Raw genomic sequence first — 25,067 nt, 5'->3', positions numbered from 1 at the left:
TGATGGATGCAAGATGGTGTCGGAAACAAGCTGACTCGTGTATGGCCCAGTGTAATCCACTATTCTTACTCCCTTATACACGAGTACATTTGTGCTTATGTATAATAAGATTTTTACTGAATTGTATGCAAAAAAGGAATTTCACTGTACCTAGGTGCAAGTAACAATAGAGTGCCAGTGAACCAATGAGTCTCGAGATGTTTTGTTGCATTAAAGATCTAACATAAATATAAATTATTTACTTCTCAGCTACTAGTGATGAGAAGGCAAACAGCAATGTTGTATTACAGGGTACTTACCAATTTGATCTCAATACTCGTGGCATTTGCATCCAAGGAATTTTCCACAAGTTCCTTCACGACATTAACAACAGAGGATATTGACTGAGAGCTTGAAAGGAGTCTAATAGTGCCAGGTGGTAGCTGTTGCATGGTCGCTTCCCGAGCGAACGTATGTCTGCAACAAGATGCATCAGTTATGTAAGAATACAAGGTACAACCAGGAAATAAACAGAAACATAACAAAAAGAGAAAACGTTGGAAGCACTTAGCAAGTCAAGTCCCGTTTCTTTCAGTTCTGATCGGCATTTCACAGCTTTTGCAAATCCCTTTGCCTTTTCTCTCTCACAGGGCCCTTATTAATGTATCATACACAGTTTATTTAATAGATTATCATCATGGAAGTTCTGATCTCACCTTCCTTTGTCATCCCTCCTTCAATCTCTCTACAACTTAAAACTATCGCTATCCTAGTCCTGATTGAGTATTGGTTCTGAATCATTAACTGTTGCTCTTTCCACAGATGCTGCCTGACCAGCTGAGTGTTTAAGGCTTCATCCGCTTTTATTTCTGGAACTTTTTCCCCATTTAGCAGCTGAGCTTTGGTCAAAGGAATGTGTCAACATTGAGGTTGCTATTTTGTTAGACAAGGGTATTAAGGCTTAGAGAATCTATCTGGTAGATAGGGTTTAGACAACTAGACTCATGATCTAATTGAATGTGAGTACTATTTTGAGGGGCTGAATGGCCTGCTCTCGTCCCCATATTCTTGTATGTTTCTCCAGTAAATATTAGCAAAGTCATGGATTGGTTTAATGCAAGTTGTTCTAATTAAAATTACGTTTTTCCAAATCTTATCCTTTTCAAGTGTAACAACTATAACTTCCATTTAGATACCTCCTTTACAAATAGCAAAAAATGCACCTAAAGAACTTCAGAGGAATGAAAATATGAGTGTTGCACAAGGAAGTAATATAATACTTGGCTTGGATAAAGAGCATCTTAAATACAGAATCTACGGTAGACAGCAGGAGAGAACATTAGATGTTTGGGCCTGACAGCTGAATATGGGGGAAGTAATGTTTACTTTAGAGATACAACATGGAAACAGGCTCTTCGGCTCATTGAATCCACACTGACCATCGATCAGCCATTCACACTGGTTCTCTGCTATCCCACCTTTTCATCCACTCCCTAAACATTAGGGGCAGTTTACATAGGCCAATTAACCTGCAACCCTGCATGTCTTTGGATGTGGGAGTATACTGGAGCACCCAGAGGAAATCCACTAGTCACAGGGAGAACGTGCAAACTCCACATAGACAGCATCTGAGGTCAGGATGGGAACCCTAGTCTCTGGCGTTGAGACAGCAGTTCTACCAGCAGTGCCACCCTTAATGTTACATTTAATTACCTAAATGGCAGGGGAGCACATATTTAGAATAATTGCAAGCTGGAGAAAATTAAAAAATAGGGAAGATGAAGACATTGGAAAGACAGGGAGAAGAGGAAGGGAAGTTTAACACCAAGATGATGCTTAACAGTAGCTAGGATGGGTCAGCAAGCATAGGAATACGGGGAACAGGATGGTCCGAGTTATGTCATCAACGTTTACAAAGAGTAGAATGAGGGGAAGCAGTCAAATTAAGACTCAATATTTTTTAAGAACTGGAAATGTGAAAGCTACAAGTTGGTGCCAGAAACATAGTGATTTTTTGTGTACTGCCTGTGAAGGAATATATTATTCTTACACTACAACCATTGCACTTTTGTACTTACATGATGGTGTGGTCATAGTATAACAGAGTAAGACTAGCACAGAATTAGTTTAGTTTAGTTTAGGTTAGAGTTAAAGCATGGAAACTGGCTCTTTGTCCCACCGACCGGCGTTCACCAGTGCACTGGTTCTATCTTACACACTTGGGACAACTTACCGAAGACAAACCTGCACGTCTTTGGAATGTGGGAGGAAATAAGAGTGCTCGGAGAAAACGCACGCGATTACGGGGAAGAACATACGGACGCCAAACAACTAACATCCATAGTCAGTATCGAGGCTCAGTTCTGGCTCTGTAAGGCAGCAACTCTACCGCTGCACCACTGTTCCGTCCTTTTTTACTGAATTGCATGCGAAACAGAGAACTTCACTGTATCTAGGTACACATGACAATGAAGTGCCATTGAACCTTTGAGGAGTGCATTTACAATAATAGGTGCAGGTTATAGAGAAAATGAATGACGCTGCATCTGGATTGGATCAACAATTGTTCAGGAATGTAGATAGTTTGTTATTTTAAATCCGAATTAATTTCTCAATTTTAAGCATTTCATGACCCATAAATGTCTTCCAAAATATGCAGCACTGTAAACAGGTCAAGTATAACAGAACCATGGGAATCTAGGGGTTGTTTCTTGGCGTCTGTCGTCTAAAACAAACCACAATTGTGATACCAACTAGTTATAAACTGTGAAGGCATCACCTGCGGTGTCAGACAAGCTGACTTCAATATGTTTCTGGAATTGATGGAAAAGTATCTGACAAGTAGATCTTTCATCAAGACAGAGCTTTCATTAAAAAAAAATAAAATGCAACTTTATAGACTTCTCATTGACAATGAACGGATTTACAATAGGAACACAAAATTCTGACGTAACTCAGCAGGTGGCCGCATCTGATGTTATTTTCCTAATTTGAGATTTGTAATAGGAAAAAAAAAAAATCACACGTAGTTAAAGTGCACATTGTCAGATTTTAATAAAGGACAGCTGGATTATACATAGTCACCCATTTCAGGGCACCATAATGTTTGGGACACATGGCGTTTATAATTACTCAGGTGTGTTTAATTGCCTCCTTCATGCAGGTACAGGTGCACAACCTTTTATCCGAAATTCTGGAAACCGAAAAGCTCCGAAACCCGGACATTTTTTCCAGGATGTCGTCTGCACACCAAATCTAGCGTTTGGCTCCAAACTTGACCAGAAACGACCCACGGTCAACCCAGGTCTGTACTACTGTAGCGGCTGCCTCCTCCCCGACACACTTAAACATCTGTAAATCATTGCTTAAATGTTAGTCAGTTAGTTTGGAGGGCTTTTATGTGGTGGTGGGGGGGTGAAGGGGGAAACTTTAATTCTCCAGAGAACTTTAATACTCGATCCCTGGCTCTGCGGCGCCCAAATCCAGTGATCGATTTTGCCGGGGTCTGAGCTCCAACCGGCGCCGTTCTTGGCCGGACGCCCGCAGCCCCAGCTCCACGATGTTGGGAGTCGGTGGCCACAGCGCTCCGGAGCTTACGGCACGGCGACCCGGAAAGGCATTGCCCGCTCCCCGCCTCTCCGACCAGGTAGGGGACTAAGAATTAAAGTTTCCCCCTTCACCCCCCCACCCTTCAAAACATAAAAGCCCTCCAAACTAACTGACTAACATTTATGCAATGATTTACAATGATTCCCCGGTCTCCGGGGAGGAGGCAGCCGCTCCAGACTTTCCAAGCCGCCCGCGCTACCTACCTAATCTACGCTAAAAATATTCCATTCCGACATCCGAAAAATTCCAAAATCCGAGAAGTGGCTGGTCCCAAGGCTTTCGGATAAAAGGTTGTGCACCTGTATAAGAGAGCTCTCAGCACCAAGTCTTTCCTTCAGTCTTTCCATCACCTTTGGAAACTTTTATTGCCGTTTATCAACATGAGGACCAAAGTTGTGCCAATGAAAGTCAAAGAAGCCATTATGAGACAGAGAAACAAGAATAAAACTGTTAAGAGACATCAGGCTTACCAAAATCAACAGTTTGGAACATCATTAAGAAGAAAGAGAGCACCGATGAGCTTACTAAGCGCAAAGGGACTGGCTGGCCAAGGAAGACCTCCACAGCTGATCACAGAATTCTCTCTACAATAAAGAAAAATCCCCAACCACCTATCCGATAGATCAGAAATACTCTTCAGGAGTCAGGTGTGGATTTGTCAATGACCATTGCAAGATGCAAACCACTGGTTAGCCGCAAAAATAGGATGGCCGGGTTACAGTTTGCCAAGAAGTGCTTAAAAGAGCAACCACAGTTCTGGAAAAAGGTCTTGTGGACAGCTGAGACAAAGATTAACTTATATCAGAATGATGGCAAGAGCAATGGAGGAGAGAAGGAACTGCCCAAGAGCCAAAGTATACCACCTCATCTGTGAAACACGGTGGTGGGGGTGTTGTTGCTTGGCTGCTGGAGGTACTGACTCAGTTATCTTCATTGATGATTCAGATTGTCAGATTCAAGTTGTATGATACAACTGCTGATGGTAGTAGTATAAGTGGACTTCCTCATCCACAGACCACAGTATGTCCGTATTGGTGGAAATGTGTCATCCTCGATAACAATGAATTATTGAGATTTGTAATAGGAAAAAAAGTGCACGCTGTCAGATTTTAATAAAGGACAGCTGGGTTATACATAGTCACCCATTTCAGGGCACCAAAATGAATAGTTTTATTTCGATCTTACATTAAAAAGAACAAAACTTTACAATCTGTGTGAATATGAACCAACAATGTATCCATTTCACATAACGTTTACATAATCAATGACCGAAAAAGGAATAGGCTGAAGCCACAAAGGTTATTTTTGCCTATCCTATACAATCCATAAAATAACCCAGAATATCTGCATCACAAAGGAAAGAAAAAAAACAAAATTTACTCTAAATTGCAATCCTTACTTATTTTACATTTTAATAATTTTACATTATAATCCTTAATTATTTTACATTTTAAGGCTTTTTTGAAACTCAACAGACAGCTACAAAATTTCAACTCATCACTAAGCCCGTTCCATAATTTGAGTCCCAAAACTGAGACGCATCTATATTTTACATTGGTTCTCACTTTACATGTTTCAAAAATACACAACCCTCTTAAATTATAATGTCCTTCTCTTAATTTTATTTTATTTTATTTTATTTTTTTAAATACTAACAGGAAGGCTTTTATTCCTAACTCGGAAAAGTATTTCTAATGTCTTTACATACACACTACCCAAAAAATTTAAGGTCCCGGACTTTATGAATAATGGATTTGTAGTTTCACGGTAATAAGTTTTATGGATTATTCTAACAGCTCTTTTCTGGAGTTTAATTATAGGGTCTATATTTGTTTTATATACATTTCCCCAAATTTCAACACAATATGACATATATGGCATTATAAGCGAGCAATACAATATATTCTTATTCAACAGATCCTTTGTTTTGTAAATAATAGCAATGGATTTAGATAATTTCTGTTTGATGTATTCTATATGGCTTCCAACAAAGTTTATGATCTATAATCACTCCCAGGAATTTTGGTTGATATACTCTTTCAATTTCATCTCCATTTAAATTCAATTTTATTTCACAATTAACCCTGTCACCACCAAATACCATACATTTTATTTTATTTTCATTTAGGGATAATTTATTAATATCAAACCATTTTTTTTGCACTATCAATTCTCTTTCTGCCGTTTTCAATAGTTCTTTTATATCATTCCCTGAACAAAATACATTTGTATCATCCGCAAATGTAACAAACTTCAACGTATTGGATACTTTACAAATATCATTTAAATAAAGTATAAATAACTTGGGTCCCAGTACCAAACCTTGTGGAACACCACAGGTTACTCTTCTAAGCTGTGATTCAGTATTATTAATTTTTACATACTGAAACCTATTACTTAAATAACTTCCCAACCAATTTTGTGTGACACCCCTTATACCATAACGTTCCAATTTCTGCAAAAGGAATGATCAATTGTATCAAATGCTTTACGTAAATCAATAAATACACCCACAGTGTGTAGTTTCTTATCTAATGCTGTTGCTATATTTTCTACAAAATCCATCACCGCTAAAGATGTCGATCGATTACTCCTAAACCCATATTGATGATCACTCAATAACTCATATTTCTCAATGAAGTCATCAAGTCTATTCACAAATAGCTTTTCAAGTATTTTAGAAAATTGAGGTAGCAATCAGCACGGGAGCACCACAAAGCTGCGTGCTCAGCCCCCTGCTGTACTCACTCTATACTCATGACTGCGTAGCCGGACATAGTGCGAACTCCATCATCAAGTTCACCGACGACACCACTGTTGTGGGATAAATCACTTATGATGACGAGTCAGAGTATAGAAGTGAGATCGACCGATTGAACAAATGGTGCCAGCACAACAACCTGGCTCTCAACCAGCAAAACCAAGGAACTGATTGTGGACTTTGGAAGGGGTAGGATAGGGTCCCACAATCCCATTCATATAAATGGGACGATGGTGGAAAGGGTCAAGAACTTTAAATTCCTGGACGTTCATATTTCCGAAGATCTTTCCTGGCCCCAGCACACTGATGCGATTATAAAGAAAGCACATCAGCGTATCTACTTCCTGAGAAAATTACAGAGAGTCGGTATGTCAAGGAGGACTCTCTCAAACTTCTACAGGTGAACAGTGGAGAATATACTGACTGATTGCATCATGGCTTGGTTCGGAACTTGAACATCCAGGAGCGGAAAAGAATGCAGAAAGTTGTGACCACTGCCCAGTCCATCATCAACTCTGACCTCCCCACCATCGAAAGGGTCTATCGCAGTCGCTGCCTCAAAAAGGCTGCCAACATCATCAAAGACCCACACCATCCTGGTCACACACTCATCTCTCTGTTGCCATCAGGTAGAAGGTACAGGAGCTTGAAATCTGGTACATCCAGGTTCAGGAACAGCTTCTTCCCCACAGCCATCAGGCTATTAAACACGACATCAAACAAACTCTGAACTATAACAGCCTATTGCACTTTATCTGTTTATTTATGTGTATATATATGGTCTATAGTATATAGACACACTGATCTGTTCTGTATTATGCCTACAATATTCTGTTGTGCTGCAGCAAGCAAGAATTTCATTGTGCTATCTGGGACACATGACAATAAACTCTCTTGACTTGATTTGACTAATGAATTCTGATGTGTATAGACACATCCTATCTGCTCAAGTTCAAACAAATGCCTCAAAACTCATTGGCCGGCGGTTCATTCTACAGCATGACAATGATCCCAAACATACTGCTAAAGCAACAATGGAAGTTTTCAAAGCTAAAAAATAGTAAATTCTTGAGTGGCCAAGTCAATCACCCGATCTGAACCCAATTGAGCATGCCTTTTATATGCTGAAGAGAAAACTGAAGGGGACTAGCCCCAAAAACTAGCATAAGCTAAAGATGGCTGCAATACAGGCCTGACAGAGCATCACCAGAGAAGACACCCAGCAACTGGTGATGTCCATGAATTGCAGATTTCAAGCAGTCATTGCATGCAAATCATATGCAACAAAATACTAAACATGGCTACTTTCATTTACATTACATTGCTGTGTCCAAAACATTATGGTGCCCTGGAATGGGGGACTATGTATAAACACTGCTGTAATTTCTACATGGTGAAACCAAAAAGTATAAAAATGGCCTTTATTAAAACTGACAATGTGCACTTTAACCATATGTAATTATTTTTCTATTACAAATCTCAAATTGTGGAGTACCGAGGCAAATAAATAAATGATGGGCCTTTGTCCCAAACATTATGGAGGGAACTGTAAATAGAAGCAGGAAAAGGACGTGGCTGCTCCCCAGCCTGATTGTTCAATATAATTGTGAGCGATCTACTCCAGGTCTCAGCTCCTCCTCTGTGTCAATTTCACATAGTCCTCAATCCCTCTGAAAAATGTATGCAGGTAGTACTGCTCTAATGCGATAGTTGCATTCCTAAGAAACCTCGTGTTATGGAAAATAACGTTTATAAAGACAATGGTCTTCGTCTTGCGTATGGCGTGCACAGCCTAAAGTTGTAGGACAACTTGTTCTATCTGATCTTATTTGTTTGTGCACGCCGGGTTGAATGCATTCGTCAAAACAGGGTGGACCACGTGAAGGTTGCAATCTCCCCAAGACAATGGTGACAGTGGAGGAAAGCAGGCGAGGGGCTGGAGAGTTCAAAGTTATTTTTTCTGCAGGATTTTCAAAAATAACAGTCTTTTCAAAACCAGTTCATTTTTGTTACTGCAAGCTAAAAATAATAAAGTGTGTATGTTACTTTAGTTAACAGAGTATGATTGCACAAATGTTAATAGAAGTGACTGTCAATTTCATTTATCACCCATGGTTAAACTAGCAACTATTTTCATAAGAAACAATGGAAGGTAGACAAAAATTGCTGGAGAAATTCAGCGGGTGAGGCAGCTTCTATGGAGCGATGGAATAGGTGACGTTTCGGGTTGAGACCCTTCTTCAGACTGATGTGGGGGTGGGGGGGGGGAAGAAAGGAAGAGGCGGAGACAGTAAGCTGTGGGAGAGCTGGGAAGGAGAGGGATGGAGGGAGAAAGCAAGGACTACCTGAAATTGGAGAAGCCAATGTTCATACAGCTGGGGTGTAAACTACCCAAACAAAATATGAGGTGCTGCTCCTCTAATTTACGCTGGGACTCACTCTGGCCATGGAGACGGCCCAGGACAGAAAGATCAGATTCAGAATGAGAGAGGGAGTTGAAGTGCTGAGCCACCGGGAGATCAGGTTGGTTAATGCAAACTGTGCGGAAATGTTGGGCGAAGCAATCACCAAGCCTGCGTTTGGTCTCACCGATGTAGAGCAGTTGACACCTAGAGCAGCAGATGCAATAGATGAGGTTGGAGGAGGTGCAGGTGAGCCTCTGCCTCACCTGGAAAGACTGCTTAGGTCCTTGGATGGAGTCAAGGGGAGAGGTAAAGCGACAGGTGTAGCATTTCCTTCGGTTGCAAGGGAAAGTACCAGGGGAGGGGGTGGTTTGGGTGGGAAAGGACGAATTGACCAGGGAGTTACGGAGGGAGCGGTTAAAAGCGGGAGATACCATTAAGAAACAATGGTATCAGATTACTGCATGGTGGTTACATGGAAACAGTTTTTACCACCATACTATTGAATTTCAAGACGGCTTTTTTCATTTTGTCAATTTCCAAATAATGTTTAAGTGATTCTCTAGTTTCTGATCAAAATCACATTATAACCAATTCAACCTGCATAATGTTGAACCATCCAAGGACCTAAGCAGTCTTTCCAGGTGAGGCAGAGGCTCACCTGCACCTCCTCCAACCTCATCTATTGCATCTGCTGCTCTAGGTGTCAACTGCTCTACATCGGTGAGACCAAACGCAGGCTTGGTGATTGCTTCGCCCAACATTTCCGCACAGTTTGCATTAACCAACCTGATCTCCCGGTGGCTCAGCACTTCAACTGTTCCCTAATTCATCACTCACTATATTTGATCATTATATCTAATTCATGTTACTGAAACACGTGTTCATCGCAGAATTTCCAAGATACCTGTTCCTTGAGTTCCTTCAGTGATCTAGCCTCCACAATCCTCCAGGGCAAAGAATTTCTGAAATTCAACACCTTTTTGAGAATAAGTTCCTATATTCTCCAGCTTCCTGTCCCATTATACTCCACCACTGGCAACATCTCAACATCTACCTTGTCATGCCTTCCTTGGGTATATTTCAATAAGATCATCCCTCACGTTAAATTCCACAGAATACTAATGTAATTTTCGTTAACTGCTCCCGACAGGACAAACCTCACATCCCAGCAATTAGCCAGAGGAATCTTTTCAGGATTATCTCCATATTCTTTCTTATTACTACATACATTGCAGTTAGTTCCCTGCAAATGATCAGGTTAAATTGTAATGGAGATAATGCAAGAGGGTGGTGTAGCACAGTTCCTCCTGAAATCTAAGATAACTATACAGGAAATATTGTATACGGTCATGCAAAGAGCAGGCAGATATTTATTTTACCAGAGTTCATGTTTAGTTCCTGTTTTGAGATTCTGGCGCAAAAAAGTAATCAGCATAACGCATGCAGTAGATATGAAAATACAGATATTAACAGCTTTTGGAGATGAAAAGAGGCTGGGAATAAATATTAGGTAAACATTTATTAAAAGTTACTTTTAAATAGGCAATTGCTAAAGACTTTGCATAAACTGATCAGCCTAAAGGCATTGGTTTTGTACAGCAAATTGGCAAGTTAAATTGATATTGTTGCATGAAAAGATTTATGGAGGAAATCAGAAAAACATGTGAAGCCTGCAACTTAAAGAACAATTTAAGAAGTTGTGGGGGGGGGGGGGGGAAACAAAAGTGCTGGGGAAACTCAGCGGAAATTGTGGTGCAAGATCTGGGTTGAAGAGCTTTCCAGCACCGACATAAACTGAAGAGTATTCCTGGATTGCAATCATTTGCAAAAGAAAACCTACAAAAATAGTCGTTGGTGTTCCTCGGGTTAATTGCACGATACTCTAAGCATTTCCACGTTTCAGCCAATTAAATAATACGCTCCAATCCCTCCCCTTGTATAATCACCGACAATGATTTTGCATTGAACACAAAATAAAAATATCATGATTCTCTGCAGCATAGAGTGATACAGTGTGAAAACAGGCCCTTCGGCCCAACTCGCCCACACAAGCCAAACAATGTCCCAGCTACCCTAATCCCACGCCTGCCTGCGCTTGGTCCATAACGCCTGTCCAATCCATGTATCTGACCATCTGTTTCTTAAACGATGGGATAGTCCCAGCCTCAACTACCTCCTCTAGCTTGTTCTATACACTCATGTGTGAAAAAAGTTACCCCTCGGATTCCTATTAAATCGTTTCTCCTTCACCTCGAACCTCTGGTCCTCGATTCCCCTACTTAGGTAAAAGCAGAGCTAACCTGAGCTAACTCTTTAACCCACCCCCACCCCACACAAAAACCAAGTGCTTCCAATAAATAATTTGCAACTTTTCACATTACGTTCAAATTGCGGGGATGTCCGTGCTTCCAGCGACCAATGTGCCAATGCCCCTCCTTGCTACTGGGTCTCTCGGTGGATGCGACACACTTTTGCGCCGCAGCCGACGGCCACTCTCCGCGCTGCCCCCTTCCTCCTCCCCCGCCCCCGTCCGGTGGATGGAACGTGGGCCCGGCCTGCTCGTGGACATCCCGCCCCCTAGCCCCGTCACGCGGCTCCAAGTTGCGTCACAAAGCTTCCGTTCCAAAGGGGTTGAGTACTGAGGTTCGATCGAACGGTGATACAGGTGCGTGTTGCGAGTTGCTCAGTGTCCCCCCGGGCTGGGTAAGACCATTGCCCGCTGAAGCTGCAGCAGCAGCAGCATAGGCTCTTTGCACGAAGCAACCTGCAAAAGCTGCCCTTTCTCTGGATGCGCTGGCTCCATGGCATAGTGCAGAGAACATAACGCTGCCTATTTTCCTTTGTGGCCTAGTGCAACAAGGGATCCTCTCCCTTTTTAAAGCTGGGTTATAGTTATTGTATGTTTTAACGTTCTTGGTGGCTTTCAGCCTGAAGGAGGGTCTCGGCCGGAAACGTCACCCATTCCTTCTCTCCAGAGCTGCTGTCTGTCCCGCTGAGTTACTCCAGCTTTTTGTGTCTATCTTCGGTTTAAACCAACATCTGCAGCTCCTTCCTACATATTTCAGCATGCGTTGTTTTGTTGGGTGGATGTTTGGTCTGCGAAACGGAGCACGGTGTTAGTTCACTTCCCTGTAGATGTTATTGACGTTCGTGATTAGAATGGCTATGGTGAAATGCATTGTTGTTGCTGTAAAACAAAACGATGCTCTGAATGTGTGTCTTGTCGGGTCAGCTGTACACCGTGTCCAAGTGTTAGGAGTAAAATAGTTTTTTATCAGTTTAGATAAAACTGTAGGTGCGATCAGTAAAACGAATCTTCAGCAGCTGTTCAATGTTATAGCTGCTATTCCATTTGGTAAGCTCCATTTAAACTTGCATCTTTTGCTCTGGCACTTTGTACATTAAATAATACTTTGAGGATTTTAAAATGGACCACAGTTTGAAAATAAATCTTGGAATTACAGGGTCTGTAAATGTGTTTGAAAGTAACACTCTGGTGTCCAGGTTGACTAGCGTGTTTATAATGTTTGACATGTTAGTGAGTCATCATTAATTGGAGATATGTGTAACTGAAGTAAATAAGTTGAAACATAACAAAAGTTTCAACCTAACTTTAAGAGGCAGTGGTGTTTGAAAAGCAGTCCAGATAATGTTCTTTAGTGTAGTGTTAAAATACCTTAAATGTTATGCATTAAAAAAAAAAAGTTGAATAACAATTGAAAAGGTAAGGGTTGGTTAGATATATTTGGGATATACATTGGGAGATGTCACTTGAAAGTAATATCTGCAGTTGCTGGAATTCTGAAGTGAAAGCATTTATAATTTGGGAGTATTGTGTACAGTTCTGGTTGCACCATTACAGGAAGAATGTGGAGGCTTTGAAGAGAATGCTGAAGGTGCTGTCTGGATTAGCGTGTATTACATATGAGAGTTTGGACAAACTTGGATCGTTTCTCTTAAAATGTCAGAGAGACAGAGTTAGATAGCTTCCTGATTAGTACAGGTGTCAGGGGTTATGGGTAGAAGGCAGGAGAATGGGGTTATGATGGTAAGATAGATCAGCCATGTTGGTTGGCAGAGTAGATTTTATGGGCCGAATGGCCCAATTCTGTTCCCATCACATGAATTTATGTCAGAGATTAAGGGGAGACCTGCAAGAAGTATATTTAAATTTATGTGATAGTTAGAATTTTTTTTTCCAGGAGGCATAACTTTAAGGTGTAAAGGGGCAAGTTTAAGATAGATGTGCAGAGCAGGTTTTAACAGAGTGGTGGGTGCCTGGAATGCACTGCCAGGGGTTGTAGTGGAAGCAGATACAATAGTGACATTTTAAAGGCTTTTATATAGGCAGATGGATATGCAAAGAATGGGGGGAGATGGATCACGTGCAGGCAGAGGAAATTAATTTAACGGCGTTATGTTCAGCATGGACGTTGTTCCTGTGCTCAACTGTTTTATGATGAACCGGCATCCACCTGAAATATTAACTTTGTCTAAACAGATGCTGCCTGATCTGAATTATTGCCAGCATTTTCTGTTTCTATTGAAGATGTAATAGAGAGGAACCTGTATTTATTGAGTGACTTTCACAACCTATTGCATTCTAAAACATATTCTGGGTGATCTTGAAGTGTTGACTGTATTGCAATGTACAAAATACCTGCAGATAATCTCTAAGCAGCAATGAAATAATGACGGTACACAAAAAAGCTGGAGAAACTCAGCGGGTGCAGCAGCATCTATGGAGCGAAGGAAATAGGCAACGTTTCGGGCCGAAACCCTTCTCCGAAGAAGGGTTTCGGCCCGAAACGTTGCCTATTTCCTTTGCTCCATAGATGCTGCTGCACCCACTGAGTTTCTCCAGCTTTTTTGTGTACCTTCGATTCTCCAGCATCTGCAGTTCCTTCTTAAACAATGAAATAATGACCATCTTTTAGGAGGTGATATTGTTTGAGAGAGATGGGCCAAGAGATTGGGGAGAATTTCTTGTGCTGTGCAATTGTTTACATCCAACTGACAGACTAGACAAGACGTTGCTGGGGTAGAATCAACAAGCTCATCAGGAGAGCTGTCGCCATCCTGAGAGTGGAGTTGGATTCATTGGAGGTGGTCTTGGAGGGGAGGATGCTCCTCAAACCGCAGTGCAACTAGGACAATACTGCTCACCCCCTCCATGACACACTGTTCAACCTTCCGAGCACCTTCAGAAACAGACTGGTTCCACCAAGATGCAGCACAGAACGCCACAGGAGATCCTTCTTCCTTGTGGCTATCAAACTGTACAACTCCTCCCCCTTCTGTCGTGGGGCAGACTGACTCCCTTCTTCCCCCTCCCCACCACCGCAATCTTTGCACATCCCCAATCCCGGACTTTTCACTAATCACTAATTTCATGTTTCTTGTATTTTATGACTGTTGGCAGACCAATTTCAATAGTGGGATAAATAGAGTTCTATCATATTAACCTCTTAGCTGAGAGACAGCATCCCTGACCATGTAATAATACATCTTGAGCACAGCTCTGCATATTGCTGGATTAATGACTCATGATTTTGAGGCTAGACTTGACCTGCATCTTACTAAAGTGTTATGTCAGAATAAAATGTTTTTTTAAATATGCAAAATAGAACTAGACTAATGCACATAATAAAAGAGCGTGTTAGGATAGTGTGAACACAGATGATGGGAGATTTTGGAGCATAAACTGCTGATTGGAATAAGGATAGTTTCAGTTCTGGAAAAGGAGCAAAGTAGTTGCTTTGCAGGCAATTAAAAATAATACAGGTACAACAATAAACTTTAATGGGAGGCATTGGTTCATGACGTATTCATGACTGTCTGAAGAAGGGTTTCGGCCTGAAACGTCGCCTGAGTCCTGTCTGAGACCCTGTCTGAAGAAGGGTTTCGGCCCGAAACGTCGCCTGAGTCTGAAGAAGGGTTTTGGCCCGAAACGTCGTCTATTTCCTTCGCTCCATAGATGCTGCTGCACCCGCTGAGTTTCTCCAGCAATTTTGTGTACCTTCGATCTTACAGCATCTGCAGTTCCCTCTTGAACAATTCCATACTGGAGCTGTCTTGAATAAGTACAGGAAAGCTTTTTGAATACAAAATTTCAGCTATATAAGCCTCTTGGGCCCCCATCGTAGGCTGTTGAGGAAAGTCATGGGCACAATATGCCAATACATTATGATATTGGAAAGTTACCTGTGATTCAAGAAACCAGATGAAGCTAGCAGTTAGCAGATAATTTTGTGGTTGAACGTTTTGGTCTTTTGTAATTGCAGTTCCAATTTATTGTACATTGGGATAGTTTGAGTTCATTGAGAACTGTGATTGTGGGGGTTTGCACAATTCTGGATCAACATTCATTTATTGTCCTAGATTTTGTACCTATAATGATGGCAAGAAAATTACAGATAAACTGAAGATAAACACAAAAAGCTGGAGTAACTCAGCGGCACAGGCAGCATCTCTGGAGAGAAGGAATTGGTGATGTTTCGGGTCGAGACTGATAACCTGAGTACTTGAGTTATGAAACCTGATTTGCGCCTCTGCAATAGATATCAATTTTTTGGATTAGATTGCATTACTTATTGACATGATTCTGTTATTCTGCCTTGACTTCAAGAAAGTAGCAGTGCATTTGGCCCTTTCTCGTGCAAAGATGAACGTTGGGGTTGCACACAGTGAAGTGAATCCCAACACGAGGGTAATGAACAGCCGTGGTATCTGGTTGACCTACGCGCTTGGTGTTGGAATGCTTCATATCGTGCTCTTGAGCATCCCCTTCTTCACCGTTCCTGTTGTGTGGACATTAACCAATGTCATCCACAACTTGGTGAGTAACTGATGATGGTTTTCATTAACTTTTAGTATGATGAATCCTAAGCTTCTAGCTATTCGTTTTGCATTTGAAGTAGGGCGCACTTTAAGATTAGATTTTAAAATGTAGGCGGTGTATTCAATCTCATCCAATTTATCCACCCAAATATTGACCATGCCAATTACTTGGTCTGCGTTCGCTCTATTTATTCTGTTGCTTTTGATGTAATTGCATTACTAGTTTAGAAATTATTGATGTGAAAATGTGTAGGTTAAAGAAGCTTATTTTCTAGAATATTTATTGAGGTTTCGCATTCTTACATGATGGGTTCAAAACTTGTATTTGCACAAATTTTATCATGAAATACTTCAGTATTTTCAAATAGGAATTGGGGATTGCTATTGGGTTTAATTAAAAAAAATCAAAAAAAATCAAGGCCTTTTAATAAACACAATTACTTAATCCAGTGTCAGAACATTATGGTCCTTAATGGTTATAATGCCATTGCAATGGACAGGAAGGAACTGCATTTCACCAAAACTCAGCACAGACGTAATAAACTGCTATACAAATGTAGACTGTATCTCTCTCCTCTTCTTGATCAAGTGCGAAACATGCAAATGGTATGTGTTGGAGAATGCAATTCATTTCTGTGAACCTTGTACCCATTGAATAAGTTATGTTAGCGAATAGACTGCCTGTCATTTTGGGCATCCAATGCATGTGTAATGGCAAATTTCCGACTCTTCCAGTGTCCAACTTTCCTTCGCCATTATTACACAGGTAAGTAGGAGTGATCTTACGCAAACCAAATGGAACAGGTTTTCCGTTATTGGTTCTTTATTGATGTATTTGTACAAACAAAGAGATCAACTTACCAGGTTTTCCTTATTCTGCATACAAGTTGTAGCTAGCTGTTCTCCACGGTCTGGTGAGAACTGTATGCTCTCTCTGCCTGTGCCTGGTCTGCCCCTCCCTGTTCTCTATACGTATATGTGGATGTATATGTATATATAGGGTCCAAAATAATACTGCAAGATGTATCTAGACAAAATAATATAATATGCCAACAGTAGCTAGCCTAAATATAAATGGCTCCAACAGCATGTATTGAACGCATTTGTACTGTATTTGCTGTTACAGCTTGCAATAGTGTGAGCTGACAGTATTCGATAATGTCTGATCGTGAACCCACACTTACAAAAACTAGGCTAAGTCGGATCAAATAGACTGATGTTAGGAGGAGTGCAAATATCAAGAGTTTTAAACTTGTGGCCCGATATTTGCCTTGTTTTGATTAGTCTATAAAGTAATTCTTCAAGATGTCACACATAAAATTGTGAAATTATTACCGAAGACCATTTGGCTCATTGAGTCTGGTTGCCCCATTTTCCCCGTTGCCCTGTCATTGTAAGAAGAGTCAATTTAAATTCTAAGATGTTTATTATGGTCCCTGGGAGAATTACTAACCTGCACTGAATCACAAATTATTGTTTCTCTTTTGTTTGAGGTTGTAACTTTGTAATACAGATATTACTAATATAATTGACCTTTTACTTATTACAGGGAATGTACGTGTTCTTGCATGCAGTCAAGGGGACACCCTTTGAAACGCCTGATCAAGGGAAAGCTAGACTTCTGACGCATTGGGAACAACTGGATTATGGAGTACAGTTTACATCTTCCAGAAAATTCCTCACCATATCGCCAATTATTCTGTAAGAACTTATTTCTTCTTGAAACCTGACTACTGTTTTGGGGGCTTTGGTCCACTTTAAACCATTCCAGTCTTCCTGATAACTGAGTTTGAGGGTCTCGACCAAAAATGTCACCCATTCCATCTCTCCAGAGATGCTGCCTATCCTGCTGAGTAACTCCAGCATTTTGTGTCTAACTGAGTTTGAATACTACTTAGTATGAATGCCAATGTGCATCTTCACTGTTACTTGGATTTTTTGTTTAAATGGCAAATTGATGCAGGATCAATTATTGTGATTATGACTTCAATTCTGAATGCAATGAAATATAAACTTGACATTCTTAAACCAACCTTGTACTTGCTCATAGATAGAAGTAATTCCATTATGCTGCCAGGCATATTATTTGAATTGGCAGTTGAAAAGTGAACCAGTCAGTATTGTACATACTAAATATTATGTTTATTAGCATATACCCTCGGGAAAATTAAGTGATGCAAAGGTCATGGGTTACTGTTCTTATAGTAATATCATTCATTCCTTTCTTAAGAGAATGGTACAACATTACCATTTGAGGCCTGTTATCTGCATTGCCTTTGTGACCTGGAAAGGTTTGAGTGTGAGAACTTGTCTTAAAGTAATTCCTGTAATGTTGGTAGGGAGGGTGTGATGCAGTAAAGTCAGATGTTCAGGTAAAGCTGGGGAGAAGTTGGGCAAAGTGCAGTGGGGATGATATGTGTCGGATGTGACCAGCATATAGATTCGAATGGGGACCCAGCTTGGAGATCATGGGAATTTGGATCAGAGGAAAGGTCGCCAGAACTTGGAGTCTGACAGTAAATGAGCATTTTCTTTGGGCATGAAAAGTGTGGCGGCTGAAGGATTGATGGGCAGCAGGAAAATTATAGATTTGTTGAATGGGCGCCTGATGAAATTGAGATTTGAATGATTCGGTGTTGGAGAAAAGGAGTTGCAGGGGTAAAAAAAAATTGTACATTGCCTGTGATTCAAAGAGGACAAATGCCACAGAGACTCGGGATGTAGGTCAAACTGGATTGCAGCAAGATTGCATCAGCAGTCTGCTGCTTTGCTGCGTTGTCACATCCAAGCATTGGCTTGAGTTTACATTGACTTAATTATGAAGGAAGTTCAAATGCTTTTACTGAAGGACATTGAAAGATCTTGCAGCATGTTACACACTCGCTGACTGCAGCTGTTGGATATATTGATGGTACCAGAACATTATAAATATTCAATTTTTTTGTGTAAATCCATGCATCCTGTAGCTGATGCAACAGAGGGAAATACTCATGTGATAACTTTTGCAAACCTATTTAAAAGTGATTTAAATGCATAATCCAGTCAGCAGTATTTAAGTTGTATAACGAAAATGTTTGGTGCTGATTTTGTGTTTAATGTTCATTTTTGCTATCTTTTCTTTTGTAGGTACTTTCTGGCCAGTTTTTACACAAAGTATGATCCAACACACTTTATTGTCAATACTGTATCTCTTTTAACAGTGTTGATTCCCAAGCTACCTCAGCTACATGGAGTTCGAATCCTTGGAATCAACAAGTACTGAATTGGAAGTCGTCACTCATGTTCTGACTAGCTTGTTACATTTACTGGGAAGACTGAAAACTGGTAATCTATATTGTTAACTGTTGCTAGGATGTACGGAGCATTCTATATTTCTTCATGCCATTTTCATTGTTTGTATCCATTTCAAAATATGACTTGTATCTTGGTTTTGTAATAGGATAGACAACAAATGAAACTTGGTAATTGGAACTGGTATACCTAATCCTGCAAAAGCTTCCCAGGGGGAAATAAAATCTGGGCAGGCCCAGCTCTGATATGGGAAGAAACTTTATACTTGTCAGTTTTACAAAGCTGACCAAGTATATTGGAGGAAAGTTGCATGAAGGTATTGCTACCTTGGACACTTGGAGTGCAAAGCTTATTTACTGAGGTACAGAAGAATGGGGCACTGCCATGTATAAAATGAGAGGCAGTTTTTGTATTTTATTATTTGTCATGTTTTGGTTTAAAAGCATACTATTTCTTTAAAGATTAAGCAAATAATGGTACAGAACTTTGAATTATAAATGGCAATTAATTGAGATAATGTGTGATAATGTGGATGCATCTTTTGTCAACTAGGTCTAGTTGGTGAACACTTTTATATAGCATGTTATTTCCATGTAAGTTGCCAGAGTACAGTTGATTAAAAGCAAATGTTGTATTCCAGTGTGCTATGGATGCCAGAATTACAAAATAGTATTTTGGGATAAACCTACTGTCGTTTGAAGTATTTGTGATTATTTTGGTTAATGACATTTTTAAGAGGTGGTTTGATACCAAAGGTTTCTCAGCTCTTCTGTACCACTAATCTATTTAAATTGAATGTTGGTAATGAAATTAAAATGCCAGTGTTCATATACTTGGAACTGCCGTGGCAATTTCTCAATCACTTGCATGCTTTCAGGATAATTGTATAGAGCAGGAGCTAATTCCCTACGTGCAAAGAGGATATTGGACCCGCCACCCTAGCTGCTATTGCACAATTCTTAGCAGTCGGCTCAATACTGACACTTTACTTTGGGAATAGGTTGTATGCTCACCTTCTCAGCCATGTCGTTTCCCTTCCATCGTCATGACTCTCGCAGCTAAATGAAGGAATTGCATAAGTACTGCAAATTATTGGCTGAAACCTTGTGTTTGTTGACGCCATGATCACCCAGCAGGTTTATGGAGATTATCAGCAGTACAAATGTCAATTGAGGTTGGTTTACCATTCTCTATTGCAGCTTGTGCTTACAAAAAAAAGTACATTGTCCAAGATCACAAATCCAGTCTGTTTCCCTGAACTCGTGGTTTGTGAAACTGCTTAAAGAATTTAAATGCTTGAGAAAATTGCTCTTACTGTTGGTAAGTATTTCCAGAATGTAAACCATCTGTATGTTCTATGCAATTTTGACTTTGGTGGGGAATATTGATTCTTAATCAATAAAAGCAGTTTGGAGCTTGCAGTATTGTGGCCCATACTTTTCTTAAATTAAAAAAAACCTGTCCTTGACTTTTAGAAACTTAATGTTTGTATTTTGAATGGTTGCCTCCTTTTCAACTTTGAAGAGGCAGCAACAACTCAATGTAATATGAAGTGTATATTTTGCTGTAATCCACTTTCATTCCATAAATTTATTTTTGAATTTGGTGTATGTGTTTTTTTCCAACTCATTCTCAAAGCATTAGGTTTATTGTAAAAGTCAAACTGCCGTTAAGTGAGATACTGTGGACTGTTATAGGGGAAATAGTGAACATAGCACTTCACCAACACAGATCTTGAACATTAGAAAAGCCAATCTTATGAAGCTACATATTTTGGTAACAAAGCAGCTGACGTGAATACCAGTTAAACTGAAAATATAAATGGCTGTTGATTTATATTGTCAGAGGTGAGAAAGGGAATATGAATAGTGTTGAAAATGTGATGGTCATCTAACAAACTCTCTGCAATAGTTAAACCTAAAGCTGCAGAAAAATCATATTAGTTTCTTGATTGAATAAATCAAGAATTAAGTTTTTGTTACTGCTGCTCACGGCACCCTGGAGGTTGAGATGCAGCCTACAATGTTGTGGTCTTAATATATTGAGTGGGCTTAAACAGGATAACCCAAGGAACTAGCTGAAGGATCAATGAATAATTACTACCTGCAATGCAATATAATAAACAATCAACGAGGAAAACTTGTAGCATCAAATCCGTGGAAGCAAATGGACAAATGGCATTTTGGGTCGGGATCCTTCCTCTTTTTCTTGAAGAAATTGAGTTTAATTTTTGCTCAAGCATCTGCAGTTGCTTGTGTCTCTGATGTTTTGTAGTTATACTGTACCCTTAAATGTTGTGAGAGTTTATGCCCCAGGTAATGGAGGCAAATATATTGTATGGCTTCTTCACATTACCCCCCCCCCCCCCCCCCCCCCCGTCTCAGTGCACACGTGCCTAGCATTTCACTATGTAGGACCTACCTCTATTTGGTCACCCAAAGTACATCACTTCTTACTTACCGGCATTAAAATTTGCCTTTGATTAATATCAGCCAGTCAGCGGAAAGATTATACATGATTACAATCAAGCTGTCCACAGTATACAGACACAGAATAAAAGGAATAATGTTTAATGCAAGGTAAAGTCAAATTCAAAATAGTCCAAGGGTCCACAATGGGGTAAATGATAAGTCAGGATTACTCTCTGGTTGCCTGATAATAGCTGGGAAGAAACTGTCCCTAAATTTGGAGATGTGCATTTCCACAAATCTACTTGATGGGAGAGGGAATATCTGGGGGGAGAATCTTCTTTGATTATGCTGCTGGCTTTGCCAATGTAGTGTGAATTATAAATGGAGTCCATTTTCCCTGGTGGCATCAAAGCCATCCACCCAGTAACTGATGCTGTCCTGGCCTGGATGTCTACCCTTGATCTACAACTTTAGGCTGTGCTCGCCATGCGCAAGAAGAAGCCAAACAATAGAGGTCCCAGCACAGTTCCCTGTGATATTCCACTGATCATAGATGTCCAGCCAGAATAAAACCATTCCACCACAAACATTAATTTATGAGTAAGCTTGTTCTCATCCAAAGGACCAAATCACCGTGGATAGCGTGCATCTTAATCTTCTGGATCAGCCCACCATCAGGAACTTTATCAAATGCCTTACAAAAATCTATATTGACACCATTGCCCTACCAAAAAAATCATCTTTGTCAGCTTTATCAGTTCCTCAAAAACTCAAGTTCGTGAGACATGATCTGCCACATACAAAGCTATGAGGACTATGTAGACTCCGTCAAACTGCACTGCCTTCAGCTTGTGTGCCTGGGGCACCGAAGTAGAGTTGTGCTTTACAACGCCAGAGACCCGGGTTCGATCCGGACTATGGGTGCTGTCTGAATGGAGTTTGTATGATCGCCCTGTTCACAAGTGCTCTGGTTTCCTCCCACACTCCAAAGGCGTAGGTTAATTGGCTTTGGTAAAGATTGTGAATTGTCCCTAATGTGTAGGCTACTGCTAGTTTACGGGGATCACTGGTCGGCCCTGCAGTGCCTTCTGACAGCCAACTTCCTGTTACCCCACTTTTTAGTTTCAAAAGCTCTTCAACAATTTCCTTCTTTATCACCTTCTGATCTCAGGCTTGAGTTTCAAAAGCTCTTCAACGCTCCTTCCCTTGGACTCTTCATTTTCTGCATTCAGTCTTCACTGCCCTATAATGCACGCAACATGTTACTATGCAAAGGCTTAACAATTAGAGGCCATCATTGTAAACATCTTAAAATTAATTCCTAACCTCAGGCAAATGCAACACATAAAATGGTGTTGCCTGCCCAGATCTGCTACTAACATATCACTCTAATAGCATTGCTTTTGTTTCATCATGAGGCCGAGATGTGGCTTGTACATTAATTAATTCCGTCACACCACATCAAAGAGAGATTGATGTTTAATAACATTTTAAGTTATAACAGTCTTACAAAATAAAATACTATAAAAATATTTCATCCAGTTATTTAAGTAAATCGGATGGGGCTCATGTTGTCGACCTCCCCGTGGTGAGCCCCGTAAACTGACCTCAGTCAGGCAAACGACAACAAACAGAGAAAGCAGCAGCGCCGCAGCTTGACGCCAACCCGGAGCATGCGCCCTCATTAGGGCGGGCACCTACGGATGTCAAACCAGATGGCATCACCCTGCTGCAGACTTCTGCTGCCTCCAATGCAAGACGTAAATCTGATAACATTATGAAAGAAGCTGACATTCCTTTTCAACCAGTCCTTTAAAAACAATGTAATGGTGATTAAGATCTTTTCTTGTATGTATTTTATATTTAGTCCCCAATGCACCATCTGGAGAGGAAGTTGCATAAAAAACTCTATGTATTCTGGAATGTACCAGTGCCATCGCACACATCACACAAGGTTCTCTGGTGACATACAAGTCATACCCAGTGCATATATAAGGCAATGCATTTGCCACAGTTCCTTGTGGAATATGGTCATCCAACAGAAGCAAAGGTTTAGCAGTACTGATTGCATCATCACCTAGAAAAGGTTCTGCCGAGGCAAAATGACAGTTAGGATGCATGTCATGATTAAAAGCACCACCACCTTGCCCATGAGCAACCTGATCAATACACACCATAACTGCATGAAGCAAAGGATTTGGTCCGTTTCTGCAGTCATGCCCTACAGCTATTATCTTGTCAGATGCTGGATTAACCACCACGGCACCGACTGGTTCCATCCCCAGTTCCTTTCCTGCTTTTGCAGCTTCAATGGCTTTCTCCATGAAAGTTTGCATCTTTGCTTTCTCTTCACTGTTAAACAGTTGGCCGCGGAGGGCGTCGGTCATTTGCTTGTTTTCATGGAACGATGTAGGCCAGTGCTGGCAAGCAACTTCAAATTGTGGTCTAGTCAATGGTTGATGTGCTGGTATCTTGACCTGGAAAGGTTCTCCAAGACCAATGACATCAACATTTATTTCAGGAAAGAGATCAGCAAGAGACACATCCCCATTTAGTGCACCTGCGCCATTCAAGTCACCATGTAGACAAATAATGATTTCTAAAGGATGACCACTTTTCTTGTCCCTGCATGGTCGTACTCTCTTGATATGTGGAAGGTTGCTCAGAGGATAGATATCTGACAGGCGTTTCACAAGAGCAGATGTTTGCTTTTTATTGATAATGGGGGCTGCATATGCATCCAGAAGTTTGACTTCACAAGAATTCTCGTCTGAAAGTACAGGTACCAACTCCCAAGTGAAAGTGCCGAATGCGTCAGTTTTTCTCCTTTTGCACTGCGGTTCCATAACTTCGTCCTCAAAATTGGATGAAACAATTAGCATCGGTTCAAAGTTCAAAGACTCTTGATGAGGGCTGACGAGGGCTTTTTTGACCTGAAACATCAATTGTTTCTCTGGCCACGGAATCTGAGATTTCTCAGCATTTTCAGTTTCAAAAGCAGCCACCGCCTTTCCAATAGTTTGGACTTCCTTCAACTGATCATTTATGGGAACTGGTGGCAGCACCATGCAAGCCTTTGACCAGTAGACGTCCAGTTACACTGTGCGCTGTGGGGCAAAGATCCCCGCTCCGCTATAGGATCTTTGCTGTGGGGCTCATGCATTGCATGGGAGCTGTATCCACGCTGGCAGTCGCAAGGCGGGGGCGCCGAACGGTAACCAAGGGAACCCCGGGCAAAGATCGATCTGACGTCACAAGGAGAACTCCTCTGATCGCAAATTGATACAAAAAACGCTGGAGTAACTCAGCGGGACAGGCGATATCTCTGGAGAGAAGGCATGGGTGAGACCCTTCTTCAGACCTTCTATAACCACTCCTATCCCCGCTTCAACGCCACCACTTCCGGCGTTCCGTCGCTAAAACTGCGCCGCCACCACCCATCAGCTGTGCTTCACTGTTTGCATTCCCCCCCACCCATGAGTTCAGGCATCTTCCGCACACAGGACAGTCGCTTGTTACTTTTTGAATTTAGACATTGTGCCTAGGCTGAAGTAAAATTCTTCGTCGATCAAGTCGAATCTCCTGTTTATGAGTAAGAAACTGCAGATGATGGTTCAGATAGACACAAAACGCTGGAGTAACTCAGCGAGTCAGGCAGCATCTCTGGAGGAATTTAATAGTCTGACCAGGGGTTCGACCCGAAATGACACCTATTCCTTTTCTCCAGAGATGCTGCCTGATCCAGCATTTTATGTCTATCTTTGTTTATGA

General features: G+C 41.0%; 3 protein-coding genes across 5 annotated transcripts in view; 1 reads left to right on the top strand and 2 right to left on the bottom strand.

Moving 5' to 3' along the window:
• pms1 (PMS1 homolog 1, mismatch repair system component) overlaps positions 1-11,273 on the bottom strand; it is an 88,644-nt gene extending 77,371 nt beyond the window's left edge. For all 3 annotated transcript variants that reach the window (XM_055637754.1, XM_055637756.1, XM_055637755.1), the window contains exons 1-2: positions 11,136-11,273; positions 300-456 (exon numbers count right to left, since the gene is read on the bottom strand). In XM_055637754.1, the coding sequence (XP_055493729.1) occupies positions 300-431 (132 nt within the window). In that variant the 5' untranslated portion in view covers positions 432-456; positions 11,136-11,273. The remainder of the gene's footprint in view (positions 1-299; positions 457-11,135) is intronic.
• A 5-nt stretch (positions 11,274-11,278) lies between these two features.
• On the top strand, positions 11,279-20,486 carry ormdl1 (ORMDL sphingolipid biosynthesis regulator 1). The gene is made up of 4 exons (XM_055637757.1): positions 11,279-11,419; positions 15,383-15,592; positions 17,144-17,295; positions 18,721-20,486. Exons 2-4 carry the CDS (start codon positions 15,419-15,421, stop codon positions 18,854-18,856), a joined length of 462 nt encoding a protein of 153 aa, XP_055493732.1. The 5' UTR covers positions 11,279-11,419; positions 15,383-15,418; the 3' UTR covers positions 18,857-20,486.
• Positions 20,487-22,757: 2,271 nt separating this feature from the next.
• adat3 (adenosine deaminase tRNA specific 3) lies at positions 22,758-24,720 on the bottom strand. Its single transcript, XM_055637749.1, has one exon. It carries the CDS (start codon positions 24,362-24,364, stop codon positions 23,072-23,074), a length of 1,293 nt encoding a protein of 430 aa, XP_055493724.1. The 5' UTR covers positions 24,365-24,720; the 3' UTR covers positions 22,758-23,071.
• Positions 24,721-25,067: the final 347 nt, after the last annotated feature.

This window comes from Leucoraja erinacea, chromosome 7, assembly GCF_028641065.1.
Source record: "Leucoraja erinacea ecotype New England chromosome 7, Leri_hhj_1, whole genome shotgun sequence".
Lineage (NCBI taxonomy): Eukaryota > Metazoa > Chordata > Chondrichthyes > Rajiformes > Rajidae > Leucoraja > Leucoraja erinaceus.
This window is presented reverse-complemented; position numbering and strand designations above follow the sequence as displayed.

Coding starts and splice junctions, on each gene's coding strand:
- ormdl1 (XM_055637757.1), top strand. CDS start 15,419: ATGAACGTTGGGGTTGCACACAGTGAAGTGAATCCCAACACGAGGGTA. Junction 15,593..17,143: donor CCAATGTCATCCACAACTTG/GTGAGTAACTGA, acceptor TACTTATTACAG/GGAATGTACGTGTTCTTGCA. Junction 17,296..18,720: donor ACCATATCGCCAATTATTCT/GTAAGAACTTAT, acceptor TTTCTTTTGTAG/GTACTTTCTGGCCAGTTTTT.
- adat3 (XM_055637749.1), bottom strand. CDS start 24,364: ATGGTGCTGCCACCAGTTCCCATAAATGATCAGTTGAAGGAAGTCCAA.